A 17214-nucleotide genomic window follows, 5' to 3' on the forward strand; every position below is an offset into this window, starting at 1 on the left:
ACTCAATACACATTAGCCTTGTGTCAGTGTTGCTTTCATCCCTGTCTCATTCTATTAGCCTGCTCTAATGGCACTCTGTTAATCTCTTCAGGGACAGAGCTGTGGCCCACTACTGCTCTGTCCAGATGACTGGCCTAGTTATTACTCCAGCGGGACATGGACTCAATGGTCAATATATGTAAATGAAGCTGCACTTTGGTTTAGATTCAATAGGAGCTAAGAATGTCCTTTGGGCTGTATTTGATTGTCATCTTATATTTATTATGACATTATCCATTCTCAGATCAGATACTTTGAATTAAATAGGCCTACATATTTTCTCATTTTAAAATTGATCTGTACTCTGGTTGGTTGAAACAAGCCCTTAGATTTGTTGAGAGTGACACTGACAAGAGTGAAACAGCTCTGAGATAGTAGTTCTAATGTGTGTCTGAGGTGGTACTTGTCTCAGAGTGGAGCCAACTGGATGACACACTAGGCTCTTCAGATGGGTTATATAACTATTGATCCATATTATTGATTGGATTGGCGCTAGACTGGCATTGCAAATTAGCTTTGGCTGTAAATGCTTTGGTGTGTGGCATTGGTTTATGCTACATGTCCCTTTACAAATAAACATTAAAATAAATGTTATGAAAGACAGATTTTCGAGATGGAAAGAAATAGGAAGTTGCAAGTTCCACGTCATACTAAGAACGGACAAGTTCATCTTTTCTCGCTCATTCCATCCATCCATCCTGACCCTCCCACTGAATGTTTTCCCCACTGTATCTTCCTTTCTTCAGTTATCTTCATTATGTAGCTTAACCACAGTCTATGTGGACTACAAATGGTCAGATATCCCAATTTTCTATTCAGAAGAGAACACTCTTTGCTTGTTCAGTCATTTTTAACCTCTGCAAATATGAACACTGCTGTTGTGTTTAGAAAACTATTCTGAAAATCTAACTAAACTTAGCACAAAAAGTAAGGAAATTTGTGTTTGGTAGATTATTTCTCTGTGGTAACAATGCTTTTTGGCAATAAATCTTATACCGTTGGAAAGCCTGTTTAGTTCCCTTTCAAATGGTGCCCCATTTGTAAGGAACATGCATTTGTGGGATGAGCAGCAGCGCTGAGTATGTGGGTTGCGCCCATGAAAAATTTGCCAAATCTTCTCCGCCAATGCCAAACAGCTTATTCTGCCATTGACTCGTTTGGTGTTTGGTGGATTGGATGATTGAAGTTTGAAGAAACAAGACATATTGGCAATTTACCAATTTATTTATTTCACAAACAGGAGCCTCAGTAGCGTGTAGAAGAGCCATACACAGCCACAACAGCCTGGCACCTCCTCCTCATGCTGGTCACCAGCCTGGTCACACACTGCTGTGGGATGGCATCCCATTCTTCAACCAGCATTTGTCGCAAGTCAGCCAACGTGGTTGTGTTGGTCACTCTGGCACGAGAGCAGGCCCAAGCTGATCCCACAAGTGTTCAATGGGGTTGAGGTCAGGACTGCTGGCAGGCCATTCCATCCTCTCCACTCCCACATTCTGGAGGTAGTCTCTGATAAACCCCGCCCTGTTGGGGCGAGCGTTGTCATCTTGGAGGATAGAGTTCGATCCCAGACTGTGGAGATATGGGATTGCCACTGGTTGCAGAATCTCATCTCTATATCTCTCTGCATTGAGATTGCCTCCAATGATGACAAGCCTCATTTTTCCAGTGAGGGAGATGCCGCCCCACACCATCACACTGCCTCCACCAAAAGGTGTTACTCTATCGGTGCAGCATAGCGTTCTCCGCGTCTTCTCCACACTTTGACCCTACGATCCAACTGCCATAGGCAGAATCATCCAATCCACCAAACACCAAACGAGTCAATGGCAGAATAAGCTGTTTGGCATTGGCAGAGATGATTTGGCAAATTTTCCATGGGCGCAACCCACATACTCAGCGCTGCTGCTCATCCCACAAATGCATGTTCCTTACAAATGGGGCACCATTTGAAAGGGAACTAAACAGGCTTTCCAACGGTATAAGATTTATTGCCAAAAAGCATTGTTACCACAGAGAAATAATCTACCAAACACAAATTTCCTAACTTTTTGTGCTAAATTTATAAGCTACAAATGACTCTATACGTGAAATAGTTACAGCAGCAGGACAACAGAGAAAACAGTAGTGTCTGTCAAAACTCGAAAAATATGACATCCCAAAGTCACACTCATTAAATATGTGGCATGTGCTGTGTGAAATAACACTGCTCTTTTTTTTTTGTTGAGCATGAACTTGTGATGAAGTGTGTTCCCTTTTTATGATGTTCACAGGTGGTCTTTATTTCAGGCCAAGTGGCCCACCTCTGCTTTTAAAAACTGTTATTGTCTGTCTGTTGTTGAACTGTCTGTTCTTTTAAGATTATATTTTATTTAAGGGATCAATCCTCCCAAAGTTGTACTAAAATGACAAATGCATTAACAAGATACAAATGTGATGCAATGCTTTGGAAATTAGTTGGCAGTAATGTATACTGCAATATTATGGTATACAATACTACCAGTAAGGTACTCATGTTTACCCATCATTTCAAGTTTTCATTTCAATTTCAATTTTAATAAGTTTTTGATATTGTTTGCTGTTTTTGTTCTAAAATACTATAGAAAGGTGGATTGTTTATCAAATAAGGCATCCCTTACTCTGGATCCTTCTCTAGGGTTTTTCGCAATCTGAATAAAATTATCCCCTTACCAATCTTTAAAAATTGAGTGAAGGAAAGGTAGGAGGGGAAAAGATGGATCTAGCCTGGCATTCTGCTATTGAGAGATGGTGCTGAGACTTTGTAAGGATTGGGAACTATGAGCATTTGGAGATGGGGACAGACAGACGGATAGGGGATTTACTGTCTGTAGTAGAGCACCTCCATTCATGCGTAGCCCCAATGACCCAATAGATCATAGCCCTCGGCCTGTCACATCCTATCTGCATCCATCCTGTTACTCCTGAAGAATGCATCTCTGTAGTGTATGTGCAGGTCAAAAGTGAAAGCTTTGTCAGAGGAGTAATGAACGACTTATTCTTGCAGATCCAAACCATGCATGCACTGGGCGATATTGGATGTTAATTTTGGCTGCTAATCTGTTCTATAACAGACAAAATCTATAAAACGTGGTGGTGATGGCGCAGTGGATATAACACATACCTTTGGTGTGGGAGACCCGGGTTCGATTCCCACTGTGATACATCAACCAATGTGTCCCTGAGCAAGACACTTAACCTCTAGTTGCTCCAGAGGCGTGCGACCTCTGACATATATAGCAATTGTATGTCGCTTTGGATAAAAGCGTCAGCTAAATGACATGTAATGTATAAAACAGAGAGGTTTTTGGACATCAAGATAAAACTGTTTATTGTTGTTCAACAATTCTCATTGCAGTGAAGAATTCAGACCACAAAACAAAGATAAACTTAATTATTGAAACTATCTCTGAAGACCTCAATGTCGAACCAGATTAAAATGAAATCAACAGCACTAAGACTTGTTAGAGGGTTTCTCATTGCAGTGTAGGCTACATAATTTGCTTTCCCTGTAACTATGTTTTCCTGGATTTTTCTTTACCTTATTCATCCCCTCACACTATAAAGGTTTCATTTCATTTCATCGTTTTGTTGTGCAGTGCAGAGCCACAGAAGGCACATTGCTGGCCTTGGTTAATATGGGGTTTAGTGCAAGCCTTGTACTTTTTAGTGAAGCTCTGAGATATTTATCTACAGTATTATACTCTGGGGGGAGGGGCAGGCCTTCAGATATGAGAGTTTGACAGATGGCCTGCACGTTTTACTGCCCTACCTCTGAATGTGTGTCAGTCAGTCGGGATCTTGTTGATTATTTGTGGTCCTCTTGATCTGACCTGTGTCTTTGTACTAGTATCAACCATATTTTATCTGTAGCACGGAGTAACAGAACCATGCAGTCATTTACTGAAATTTGGTCAGATACCTATTTTCTGATTCTTAGACAAGCGATTTACTCAAATAATATTCAAATAATAATTTTGTATTATTTATTTAGGCAAAATGCTTGTATGGATGTTAATGTTAAGATCAATTATTCACTGATGTATGAACGTGGTAAGTTTGGCTTATTTTGTTAAAATAATATAAATTTGAATGTATTAAAATGTATTACATATGCTGCAATTTAAGGTAACTTTAACAGCATTGTTTTGGGCATTGGTACCAAAACATTGGTAATGTATGGGCACTAGTATTGATACATACATTGATACTAGTATTGAGGCAATACTCAGCTTTATACCTGGGCTCTGATGATGTGACATTAGTAGGCTACTGATTTTCCATTAGAATTTTTTTTTAAATTTGCCTAAATGTAGAGAAAGCTAATGTCATATATACACGTTGATCTCTGACATCTCTGATCTTTGTTTTTTTTTTTTTACTTCTCTTTCATGAGCCTACTGGTTGAATTATTTGAGCAACTGTTAAATCAGAGGGCCGTGCATATTTCTCTTGTTTGCTGTTACAGTAAATACAAAGTTGAGACTGTTGAGATTACTTTTCATTGACTGCACCTCTGTATCTATATGCAGCAGGCCAATAATTATAACAAAACCATTATATGTCAAGAATAGAAGCTGTGGATGTGGGATTTTTTTCATGGGGACTTAAGTAAAAAAACATCAAAGAAAACACCAGCACTGCAGTCGGATATCTTCCAGTGGCTGGGTGATGAGTGAGATGACCCAGATGAATAAACATTTGCCACAGCAGTGTGTGGATTTGCTGCTTTGTAATAGTGATCTGCCACGCTGGATGTGAATAAAACTTGAGAGGTTCTGGGGCCATTCACAGTGGCGAAAACCCCTAATCTAATTGCTACCCATTAAACACACATAGACACACACAATCACCGCCCCCTTCCCCGGGGCAAAGAGGCTTTGGTTGCCCTGCCTGCACATGCTGACCTGATTTTGTGTGTAACTATGTGTTTTAGTGTTTGTGCCCGTGTGTGTTTTTGAAGCAGCTTAGGGTGGTGGCATAGCCAGACTTCTGTGTCAGTGGTGAGTGTGTCACTTTGATTGTAGACACGTGTGTCTGTGCATGGGAATGTGGGGCAGTGTGGTACAGTTTTATTTTTTTATTTTTTTTACAGAATAGGTGACCCACATTGTAACACAACACCCCTCCCCCACCCTTCTGCTCTAGTATCTGCCTTTGTGCCAGTTTGTCAACGGATCCACTCACATGGGAGCATGCATTTGTTAAAGGTTAATTAGCATTTGTGAATATTAATATTATTTGATGCAACAACAATTTTTTCGAGGGCAACAGTCTACAAACAGTTTTAAGTAACTGCTTTGCTCCCTCATGCAGATGTATCTCTTTCTGCTAACCACACCAGCCATCTGGATCTCAGTAACTTTCCTATTCATAATCTTCCAGCACTAGCCAGATGGATCACGCAGGTGCACCACCAACACGTGTACACTTGTCACATGGCTGATTGGAATTGAATAAATTTAACAATGAGTAGCAGGAAACAGCCCTTTGTTCTTCCTCCATTGGCTTTACATGTTGTACATCCTCCATTCACTATTCACAGTGTGCTGGCCACCTTCCCAGCACTGGTTTCCCCTTGTCTCCCAGGCACGGTCTATCCGTTTGCCCATTCTTTTGTTGGCCAGGCGTGTTGGTGCCATATCCTCTAAAACCCGTGCCAGCTACAGGTCGTGTCATGTGTGAAACTCTTAAAATATTGAAGCTCATCATTATATTAACTTCTCATTAAGAATGTCCTGTTTATTTCTTTTATTTAAGGTGCTTACACACCAACAAGACACCCGACCGTCGGCAGAAAAGGCAGTCGGACTGATCAGTCGGGTCCCCGAGGTCCAAAAAATGTCGCAAAACACACTGAGGCGACGCCGACTTGAGCGTACACTCTGCGCGTGCGCGAAACGTAATACGTCTCCATAGCAGCAGGCGGCGCTTCTCTGTATTGTTTCTATTAACAGTCTATGATTGTTTCCCAGAAAATGAAAACCGGCAGCTGATTGGATGAACGTGTCACGTGGGTCTTTTTTCTCCGGAAATTCACAGCCAGACTGTCATGGCGGCTTGTTCAGAATCAAGGGGGTAAGCTTCTCCTCAGACCGCGAACCTCCTATGGCGCCATTTTGATGCTACCAAGCAATCACCTCCCGTTAGTATTCCATTGACTGCCATTCATTTTGACGTCACTTTGACAGCGAATAACTTTACATCAAAAGCGTTTAAAGACTCTATTTGTCCATTGTTTATTTCTAAAGAAACACGACAATGTATAAAAGGCTCCATTGCCTTGTACCTCACGTTATGGCTCCGTAGCAGACGTTTTTGTAAAAATAGGCTAACGATTGTGTCAAAACCACGCGACTTACTGTCACATAGTAGAGGAATTACTGTATAGTACAGGAGAAGCGCGCAGGCAGTTTCGTCTCACATTAGCTGTTTAAGTTTAATTACTAATTAGCATTTTAGTTAGCAATAATTATCCTGTGCCTATGTTATCTCCTTACATATACCTACGCTCTCCGTCTCTGCAATATTCGGAATGATTGAGATTTCTCTTGGCACAGCTGCCAGAAGACTTACAACTTTCAGACACGTTGCTCACGGCACGGGACACACCGAACAGACTCGAGTCACCGACCTTGCCAGGCGGTCCGACGGCCTCAGTTTTGGGAGATTTTATGTTACAATTGCATGGTCTTAAACAGATCATAACAAGAACACTATTCTGTTTCTGGCACTGGATTTAGTTTATACATTTTTTGCTGTCTTTTTTTAATAGAGTCACAGGTACTTAGCACAATGTTTAAGGAATAGACAGCAGATATGACATGTGTGATTGGAATTTGTGATCATGTACCAGTTGCATAAAAACATTTAATTTAGCCCTTCCTCCAATATGTCCCTCCCATGACCACGGGAAAGCATCAGCCAGACTTGCCGTGACAAAGTCTCAAGTCGCCCTGTAAGCTTGCCAGATTAATCCCTAATGCTTCTCACAGTCAGCGATCTTTAAAAAGAAGACATGCAATCACTGCAGCAGGTGGACAGGACTACCCTTTGTATTGTTACTGTGTCTGAGTGCGCTTGCTAATGTGTGTTTTTCAACTACATTTGACTTTCTTCTTTCACTTAATCTATAATGGAACTTTTCATAGTGGTGGTTATTGTCATAGACAGAAAAACAAATCTCTGTACTATATTACCAGTCAAAGATATATAGCTACTTGTCAGTGTCCGAAGTCAAATCATGCACACTTAAATCTAATCATCTCTTTTTGTGTATTCTTTCTGTAGTTGTGTGTAATTACACATTCATCCATGCCTTTGTTGGCATCTAATGGAAGAGAAAGCACCCATCAGGTCTGCCATGGTATCCAGATTGCCTAAATTTGGTGGACGCTCCTCGACTGGTGGCGCTAGCCCCTTGTCCAATGGTTCCACACAGCCAACCACCTCTACCCAGGATGGTAAGAACACTCCCCCAGGAACACGGCTAAATGGTGTAATCTGTGCCTCTCCTTTTTCCCTGAAATTGAAGAGAGATGAGGGGACAACCCCCACTGGCGTCACCACCCCAGCCAGCCCTGAGGATGGAGTTGAAGACAAGGCTCAGATACAGCTTCCCTCAGTGGCAAAGGAGGTAAAGAATGGCTTTCCTGTGACACCCAAGATGCGAAGATCAGGTGCTTTCATGGTGGCGGTCTCCAGTCCCAAGGCCATCCCCAAGCAATCCTTGACGATGAGTCCCAAAGTAGGGACCAAGCTAGGCCAAAGCCCACTAAACGTAAGTCCTAAAAAGGGCCATAATGGCTCCAGCATTCCTGCTCAAACAGGGTCAGAGTCCCGTCTTGTGCGGCCAAGGTTAGGATCCAGCTCTCCCAGAAGCAGCTCTCAAGACAGCCTGTCCCAGTCCAGTGACAGCCTTAAGACCTTGGCGCTGGACAACATGGTGCGTTCGAACAGCTTCACTCACTTCAAGCAGATTCCCTCGCCCACCAGCCAGCCTATGACACGGTCTTTCTCATTTAACCGCGCTGTGGAGCTAGCCAAGCCTCTGGCAAACACTCAGCTTCGACCTCCTCGGAGTAGTTTCCTTAAACCCCCTCAGCTGAGCAATGGAAGAGTGGGTTTAGGACTGGGGGGCATGAATGGCAGCCTTGGAGGTTCAGGAGGTCTATGTGGAGGACTTCAGTACAGTAGAACTTCTTCAGCTGCCTCCTCTCTGCCCACCCTCTCGATCTCCCCAGCACCCACTACTCCCAGTGCTCTAAAGAAGCCTCTGCTTCCCAGTAGTGTGCTGACCAAATCATTGGGAGGCAGTGGGGGGTCTTTGGGCTACAGGCTGTCTCGATCTGGGCAGGCCAAGCAACAGAAGCCACTTTTTCCAGGAAGGGTCAAGGGGGATATCAAACCTTCAGCTGCTTCTGAATGTGCAGGGCTATTAGGGATAGCAAAAGACATTGAGCAAACTGTCGAAGCTGCCAAGGCAGACTCACACAGTGACAGTGATGGAAGCTCTGGAGGAGAAAAAGGAGGAGGAAGTAGTATGCTTAGGAAGAGCTCTGGCCAGACAGCAGGCGAGACTCTGGAGGACATGTCCTTGTCTTCTGCCTCATCTCTAGACAGAGGCGATATCAGTGAAGAGTTTCTAGATGACATTGACTGTGTGGGAGATGTGTTCAGTGATAGTGACCTGCCTGACAACAGGAAAACTGGCAGCACTACCCAAACCCGCCTACAAAGCTTTCTCAATGAGAACCTTGATTGGGACACTATGGATATGGCAGGTAAATTGAAAAAAACAATTGAAAAAACATTCAACTAAATGTTTGTGCTACATTTGTGTCAGTTCAGTCTTGTGTTTATATTTGTTCTTCAGGAAATACAGAAGAAAGCCCTATGCAGGACTCCCAGGGACCACTGGATTTGTCTTCAGAGCAGGGTGATGTCCTTCAGGCTTCGTCTGTGGAGTTATCACCCTCCAACAGCTCTGGTGGAACCTACATGTGGGATGAAGATGGTCTTGAGCCCCTTGGGGGGCCTGGGCCATGTGACAGCTATGATGATTCAGAGCTCAACAGCATGGTGAGTCCCAGTTTCCAGCTTTGATGAATTTTAACATTGTTAAATGCAAAAGAAAACCTAAAATCTGACATAATTTAAAAATATTTTGCTGCTGGTTCCAATTATTCCCACTGCTGTCAGAAAGATATCATCTATCACTTCTTTTGCAAGAAAATTCCATAATTCCAGAAATTCTTTAGTCAAAGAAACTGATATGAATTAAACATGAGCGACTAACTCACTTAATGTTATTTAAGTTAAAGGTTAAAAATGTTCTGTTGATTGACTCATTGGTAGGAAATCAAATATAAGTTTCAGCTCTGATACTTTATGTTTCGAAGTATATCTCAATTGTTAATTATAATATTAAAGTAAGGAAGGAAGTAAGCACTTTAGTTGTAGTGTCTGCCAACAAGCTGCTCATGCTCTCCACTCCTCACTTTATGTCAACTGGCAGATTGTTTTGTAGCATATTTCAGAAATGGAAACGGGTCAAGAGCAGCCAAAACCCTTTAGCGATGATGATACGATACTAAGGCTAAGAACTTCAGAGAACACCATTGCAGCTTTAACTGATTGCTAGTTGGCAAAGAATAGGCTTGTGTGACTGAGAAGTGGGTTCATTTTGTAGTACAGTCGTTTTTAAGAGGGGTAGGGTTGAAAGAAAAGGCTATGGCCCATTAAGGGCGTTTTCACACATACCTCATTTGGTCCGGACTTTTTAGTTTGATCCGAACCAAAATTACAGGTGTGAAACCTCCCCCGGACCACGGTCCGGATCAAAAGACCAAATTTTGGTCCGATAAAAAGAGGTGGTCTCGGTCCGGACCAAACTGGACCATGGTCCGGTTCGTTTATAGTGTGAAAGCATTTTTTGGATGGTTCGGACTTTCGGACCAAATACAAGAAACTCTGGCAGGCTCTCCTTGTGTTACAAGACCGGGGAAGCTCCTTTAAGGAATAGCTCGGTGCTTAGTGTGTAGGCTACGTGAGAGAGTGTGTGACGTTGAATGCGCTCAGAGCAGACAGCTGTCGGCTATCAGAGCTGAGAATACATCAGCAGTTTATTTGTTAAGTGGTAGTAAATGTACAGTGTAGGTTTCCGTCTGTCTCTGAATAAATTCTCCAGAAAGAAAGTTTCTGTGTCTCGCTTCTCAACAACACAACAAAACAAAAAGAGCCGCGGCAGTAGGGGAGAGCAGCAGTCAGTTGAAAAAACTTCGACACAGAGAGAGGATACGAGAGGACGGGAAAGCCTGTCAACAAACCAGTCAATTATAAGTATCTGGAGACGCAGCTCATGTATGTGATGACGGCAGGACGTAGTTTTGTCACATTTAGATCTTTAGTGCGCTTGCATAACTGCAGTGTGAAACCAAAACTTACCGGATCAAATGTATACAATGTAACAAAAACATGAACCTTGGTCCGGACCTTGGTTCGGACTTTCATGTGTGAAAACGCCCTAAAAGTGGTCTGATTCATATTACACAAATGGACTTCTTGTAACTTTTCCATGGGCGCTAGAGACAAGAGTTCAAGCATCAAAAGACCAGCTCAAAAGAATGTGGGCCTGCAATATATGTTTAAGAAAACATAATGTACTTAATGTTAGCTTCATGAGCTAAACCTAAATTACCCTCAAGCACACTCTCTAGATTCTACACTTTGAAGTAATGTGATAAAGCGTACATTTGCAAGCCCTGTAGTATCACTATTATTCTATTATTAATGAGATGATATTTTTATCTGTAAAAAATGGAAATATGTGGTAGTATGCAATCTTAAGATCCTTCTCTTTGGTCTGTGATTAGAAAAGTTAAACTTCTTTAGAGTTAGCCCAAGTGTTTGATGTGCTGTGTACAGTAATGGAGGTCTTATTTGTTATGTCATTAAAGTAAATGTCCCTTAATAAGGGGTTGACTTTGTTCAGTTAATAAACTTTGAGGCCATTATCAAGCACATATACTGTACTTGTAGACCTGGTTATAACAGCAGACCTTTTTAGCATGACAAACACTGTATGTGGTTCAATCCATTAATCAGTTCCACTTTTAAATAATTCCTCCTTCCTTTTGTAATTGGGGATTAAACGAGCAGAACAAAGGCTGAAAGGGAAAGCTAAACTGTCTAGAGGTTTCTGCCAGCTCTCACCGGCAGTTTCATGCCAAGCCCTCTCTCTCCCTGAGAGGAATGCTGACCTGGCCACCAACTGTGTGTTAATAGTCTTGCTGGCCTTCGCTTTGGTTCTCTGTATTACTGTACCACAGCACCTGATTTCAGGAATGCGTAAAGAGCTTAAAATGAGCTGGATTAGAAATGATATAAGCTTTATGTGTTTACTACTTTTACCATGTGATGTTGACACAAGCTTCGAGTCACTGAAAATGTAACATGTTTATCTCGCAATAATGGATCTGTAGCAACTACCAAAGCAATAAGAAAAGGAGGAGAGAGCATTATGTGTGTGTGTGCTGTGTATGTGTATGCTCTGTCTGTACAGTAGGTGCTCATTGGTGCTGTCATTACAAGCACGTGTGCTTTAGCCATGTGTATCTGATTAAGAGTCATTCAGCATGTCTTAAAGGACAATTCCTGCGCAAAATGAACCTAGGAGTTAATAACACATGATTACCGAGTCGACCGTTCTCTGGGATATGGTTTCATGCTAATCAAATGTGTCTCTAGCTTTAAACAAGCTACTGCAAACCGCTGATTAGCTTATAAAGCTATTCGTCGGGGCATGGGTAAAGTAAAAAGAAATCGCTATTTCCATCTGGTCATGACCAATCGAACGACGAGCGCTGTGCTTAAGCTATGTTACTGGTTACTGGTTGCACGTCGTTCGTCGTTCGACTGGTCATGACTGTTTTCCCAAGATGGTGCCTGCTTGTATACGTGAACGCTACGGTCTTTATAATCTATCTTTTTAATAAACTGTCTGTACACTTACAAAGTTCTCAATGCTTCGGTTTACATGTAGGGACCCTCATTATGCTACCGTTGAAGTGTGGTGCTATTTTGAGCCTTGTTAGGGGTATAGAAATAGAGATTTCTTTTTACTTTACCCATGCCCCGACGAATAGCTTTATAAGCTAATCAGCGGTTTGCGGTAGCTTGTTTCAAGCTAGAGACACATTTGATTAGCATGAAAACATAGCCCAGAGAACGGTTAACTCGATAATAGGGATGTCCCGATCAGGTTTTTTTGCCCTCGAGTCCGAGTCCGAGTCATTTGATTTTGAGTATCTACCGATACCGAGTCCCGATCTGATACTTCTATAATATATAAAAAAAGAATAAAGAAGAGCGAAAAAACAGATCCAGGATGTTCCTTATTTTTTATTTAATTCACCTTATTTTAACATTCAACAACTCTGTTAACAATCAGAGCACTTCTGTTGCAGATCTCACAGTTTGCTATGGCAATGTTGTTGTCATCAACTTTATAATACCTCCAGACCGCAGACATACTCGTGCTTTCCGCTTCAAGCTGCTTCCGTGTTCTACTTTGCCGGCATTTAACCAATAGCGTCTCTGCAACAAAGTGATGTCATGCCGCACGCGTTGCTGTTTCTGTGTGGAGTCAAAAGGGTCTAACTCTGTGCTACCGCATAACTATAGATGTGTTAAAAAAGAATGAGAATATATATACATATATATCCGAGTCCTGATCGGGAGGTAACGGCCGATTCCGATCGAGTCTGAAACCATGTGATCGGGCCCGATTTCCGATCATGTGATCGGATCTGGACATCCCTACTCGATAATCATGTGTTCTTAACCCCTAGGTTCATTTTGCTCTGGAATTGTCCTTTAAGGTGTGTGCGTGTGCGAGTGTGTGTGTGTGTGCATGCATGCACATGTTTGTGTAGCAGATTAGGTAAAATGTCATGCGTTTTGATGTCAAAGTGTGATTGACATTCTACAATAGCAGACTGGAGACAATAGCTCAGACCATAGTTTTTGTATTTCGCCATGGCATAGTCCACTTGAATCTACGTCCTTTACTGTATAGAAACAATATTCTACAGTGGATAACAGAATAATCAAGGATGGATTAGAGAATTTTAATCAGTCCTAGAAGAAGTATCTTCTTCTGTGTGATTGTGCCACAATCAGAAGTACAAGATGCTTTTTAAATTATTTGACTGCAGTTCTACACTCAATTAGGCTATTATTATTGTACAAGATACTATCATGTATTTTGTAATCAAAATAATTGCGGGTGATTAGAGAGATCTAATACTCAATATCTAATGCTGTTCTATTCTACCAGAATAAAACAGCCACAGGGCTACTAGTTTGTGTTTAACTAGAGGATGTTTGTCCCCTGTGACTATGACTGGGGGCTGTTATTGCATCAGTAGCAGCTTTCATTCCCACCCTATGCAGCAGACCCAACACCGGTAGAAATCTGTGGAGAAATGAATGAATGCATATTTGAGGCTTTTGTGAAACCTTTCTATGAAACGTGAAAAGAAAATCTTCCCATTACAGTATGTTAAATGAGAAGAGAAATAACATCCCTTAGTCAGGTACAAATCTCTGTTCAGAGAAGAAAAGAATATTGATAGTCCTTGCTATAAGAGAGGGAAAGGCATGGTGATGGCTGTTGAGTAAGTGGGAGCTAGAGAGGAAAAAATAAGTAAAGCGGAAAAGAGTAGAAACCCGAGAGAGAAAGGGATAGACTTAGTGACTGATTGCTGATGTGTGAAGATCAGCTCTATGGGGAATCTGCCTTTGAGATATTTAACTGAGCTATTTGATTAGAGGAAATGAGCCCACTTACTGTAATTGGATGCACTCTCGATCCCACCCCTTTTTCTCCTGCAGTATTTTCTATTACTGTCTTTCCATCTGTTAGTGTCTCTCTCTTGCTCATTCTTCCCTTGTTTACTGAGGAAATTGTTCCTCATAATGAGGAGAAGAAAACCACGAATATAATCCTGTCACAAAGCAGCGTCTGTGTCCTAAATGATTTGTAATTCTTTCGGATTTATCCTGTATAATCTATGTGGTCTGTAATGACAAAGTCGAGGCATCAAACAATGTGTATCACAGTTTGTTAGTAGTTGAACAAAATGCCAGTAAAGCGTCTTTCTTGAGCTTGTGCATGTGAAAAGCCTCCTGCTCTGAATTAGATGCTGGAGAAAAACATGCAGGGTAATTAGGCCCAATCCTAATGACATGTAAAAAGGCAAGGCATGCAATCATGGCTCTAAGCAAATAAAACAATGTAATCCTCTTTAGATAGAAAGCAACTAGTGTTTATATAATTTATGTGTAAGCATACTCTCCCTGTTTGTTTCTTGTAGGTATGAGAGAATGGATGAGATATTCAGTTCTAAGCAGGTTTAGTTTGCCATGCTGCAGTGGTGGGCTCAGTCCACTTGGAGGCACTGTGCGTCCTTAAGACACACAACAAGTGTGTGCTTGCTAGTGTTCCTGGTTCGTGTGTCCCAGTATTTTTCTGGCTATATATGGCTCTATCTGCATTCTTATGCCTCTGTGCAAAATCAAGGAGTGGGTATACCTGAGTTGATAATAACATTCCCATGCAGGTCGTTGCAGTACCAGCTTTAAAAAATTGGCATTGTTAAATGGATGGCTACTTGTCTTAGTGACTGTTAATGTTTCCCGGGCCTCAGCACAATTTTTCATGCAGTGCAACAGCATCAGTAGGCTGGGCGCAATTTATATTCAAATGGTTGAAGTATTTTTGAGTGTTTGAGATTGCTTATTTTATTTTGTCAGGCAACTCACAAGAGCTCATAATGCATAGGATATAGAGAGAAGCTGAAATAGTATAGATACTTTCTCATATTTACATCAAGGTGGACACAATAATAACAACACCTCTGAAATTAACTAGAATCCAGTACAATACCTCCATGATACTTATAACCTCTGTGAAGCTTATGATGTTCGATTTTTGTTGAAACTCAGAAGAATGAAATTAGTAGTTTGGCTGTAGACATTTTTGTTTGTTGTTTGTCCTATTGGATTGCTTTATATTTTTAAGTACAGCTAATATTTTCTCTCCTCAGGAGTCACCAAATATTTGGTCCTTAGATATAATAAAATTGAAAACAACATAACTACAATCAGCCCATCTCTATCGGATTCTCATCAACCACATTAACGGTCTCAAATGTAATATGCATTACTATTTTGTATTGCATCACATTATCCTCACAATGTATCATCAGGTGCAATGTTTTATCTTTACATTAAATCAAACTTTATGGTCACATTTCAATGGATAAGTAACTGAGAATTAGTCAAACTCATTTTAATGGTAAGTTTTGGATTGGACCTGTGTCCTTAAGAACTGCTCTGTTGATTTAATTGTGTATTGGAGTGTCTCTCATTATAAGAAATACATTTCCCTTTCAAATTACAGCCCAGTGTCCCACCTTGCAGCATGAAACCTTGCACGGAAAACTCCCGGATGTTTTCCTTTTGCATCTTACAATTCTGACAGTTCTTATTCATCCTGCTATTGGATAACTGGCATTTTTTTTTTGCTGTTGACATTTTCTTTATTTTACCAGTTTGTTGTTTCTCCTGTTGAGGTTTTATTCATTTGGCCTTCTCCCCCTCTTTTCCCTTTCTGTTTTCCAGCCAAACTCCTGGTGGTCCTGTAATCCTTTAGTTTCTCCCTTTTCCTCAAAGCTGCAGAGTTACGCTGCCTCTTATCCCTAATTTATTTATTTTGCCTCTAATTTTAGGCTTTTGGGGAGCCAGGTTGAGACAGGTCAATTCATTAGTGTTAAAATGAGTGAGGTGCTTAAGCCTTTTGTCTGCAGAGTGTTGAGCCATTTATGGAACATGCTGCCAGTGAAGCGGCTATGCTATTGCATTAATGAGGCTTATAGCTCACCTGCTTTTGTTTGTCTTGATTTTAAATTAACAGCAGAAGCCCTTTGAGGTAAACAATGTTTTTTTTGTGTTCCTCTTTTGGTGCATTCAGTGCTTTCAATGGAGACCATAACACACAATCTGTGAGAACTGCAGTCTGAGTCATTCAGAATTACAGCCTATACTTCCATCATTATCCATCATGACTCCCTTTAGTGTTTGACCACAGTCATGACTCATATTTTACTGCAGATCATTACCATGCTGCCTTTTATAACCACTTTGTCTCTCAACTGGCCCTCACATATTGTCAATCTTACATTGGCTGCTTATTGGGCCCCTGTAAGACAACGCAATACTATATTAGCTGGCAACATAAAAGCAGAACCATTTTCTCTGACAAGGTTTTGTTGTTTGAGTAAAATCTGTTTATTGACTATATTTTACTTGCAGTTGCATAATTGGCTATGACACAATCCACACAGTGCATCTGTGTGGACTGTGTCATGGCCAATTATCTTACTGTAAAACATTTTACAGTAAGATTTACTCTAGCTTATTGTTGCTTAAATGTTAGAAATGAGAACATTATAACTTAATTTCTGAGCATTGTCTCAAACTAAAGTTTTGTTTTAGACTGGATATACAAAAATTAATTGTCTAGATTATCTAGATGAAAGTCCTGTAATCTGATACTAATGATACTAAACTGGCAATGACAATTAATTAATGGGACCCATTGAATGTTTTTGCTTACATCTGTTTAGAGCTGCAAATATTTATCAATTAATTGATTAGTTGTCAACTATTAAATTAATCGCCAACTATTTTAATAATCGATTAATCGATTTAAGTAATTTTGTCAGAAAAATAGTAGAAATTCTCAGATTCCAGCTTCTTAAATGTGAATATTTTCTAGTTTCTTCACAGTAAACTGAATATATTTGAGTTGTGGACAAAACAAGACGTTTGAGGATGTCATCTTGGATTATGGAAAACACTGATCAACATTTTTCTAAAATTTTGTAGACCAAACAACTAATCGATTAATCGAGAAAAATTATTAACAGATTAATCGACAATGAAGTTTCTACATCAGGTTTCTAATGCATAATACATGTGGCATTCTATACCTTACACTGCCTAAAGGATATTTACACCAGGCGCTGCAACAATAAGGCTAGGAGAATCACTAAAGATCCAAACCACCCGGGTAACAGCCTTTTCTCCCTG

At 40.8% G+C, this 17214-nt stretch overlaps 1 protein-coding gene across 7 annotated transcripts in view; it reads left to right on the top strand.

Moving 5' to 3' along the window:
• Window positions 1–17214, top strand: part of ccser2a (coiled-coil serine-rich protein 2a) — a 58422-nt gene that overhangs the window by 12258 nt on the left and 28950 nt on the right. For 6 of the 7 annotated variants that reach the window (XM_031308181.1, XM_035992099.1, XM_031308171.2 and 3 more), the window contains 2 exons: window positions 7348–8840; window positions 8933–9138. In XM_031308181.1, the coding sequence (XP_031164041.1) occupies window positions 7391–8840; window positions 8933–9138 (1656 nt within the window). In that variant the 5' untranslated portion in view covers window positions 7348–7390. Of the gene's footprint in view, window positions 1–7108; window positions 7132–7347; window positions 8841–8932; window positions 9139–17214 lie in introns of those variants that run through there. The other variant, XM_035992097.1, reaches the window with a different exon arrangement.

Source organism: Sander lucioperca, chromosome 15 (assembly GCF_008315115.2).
Source record: "Sander lucioperca isolate FBNREF2018 chromosome 15, SLUC_FBN_1.2, whole genome shotgun sequence".
NCBI lineage: Eukaryota > Metazoa > Chordata > Actinopteri > Perciformes > Percidae > Sander > Sander lucioperca.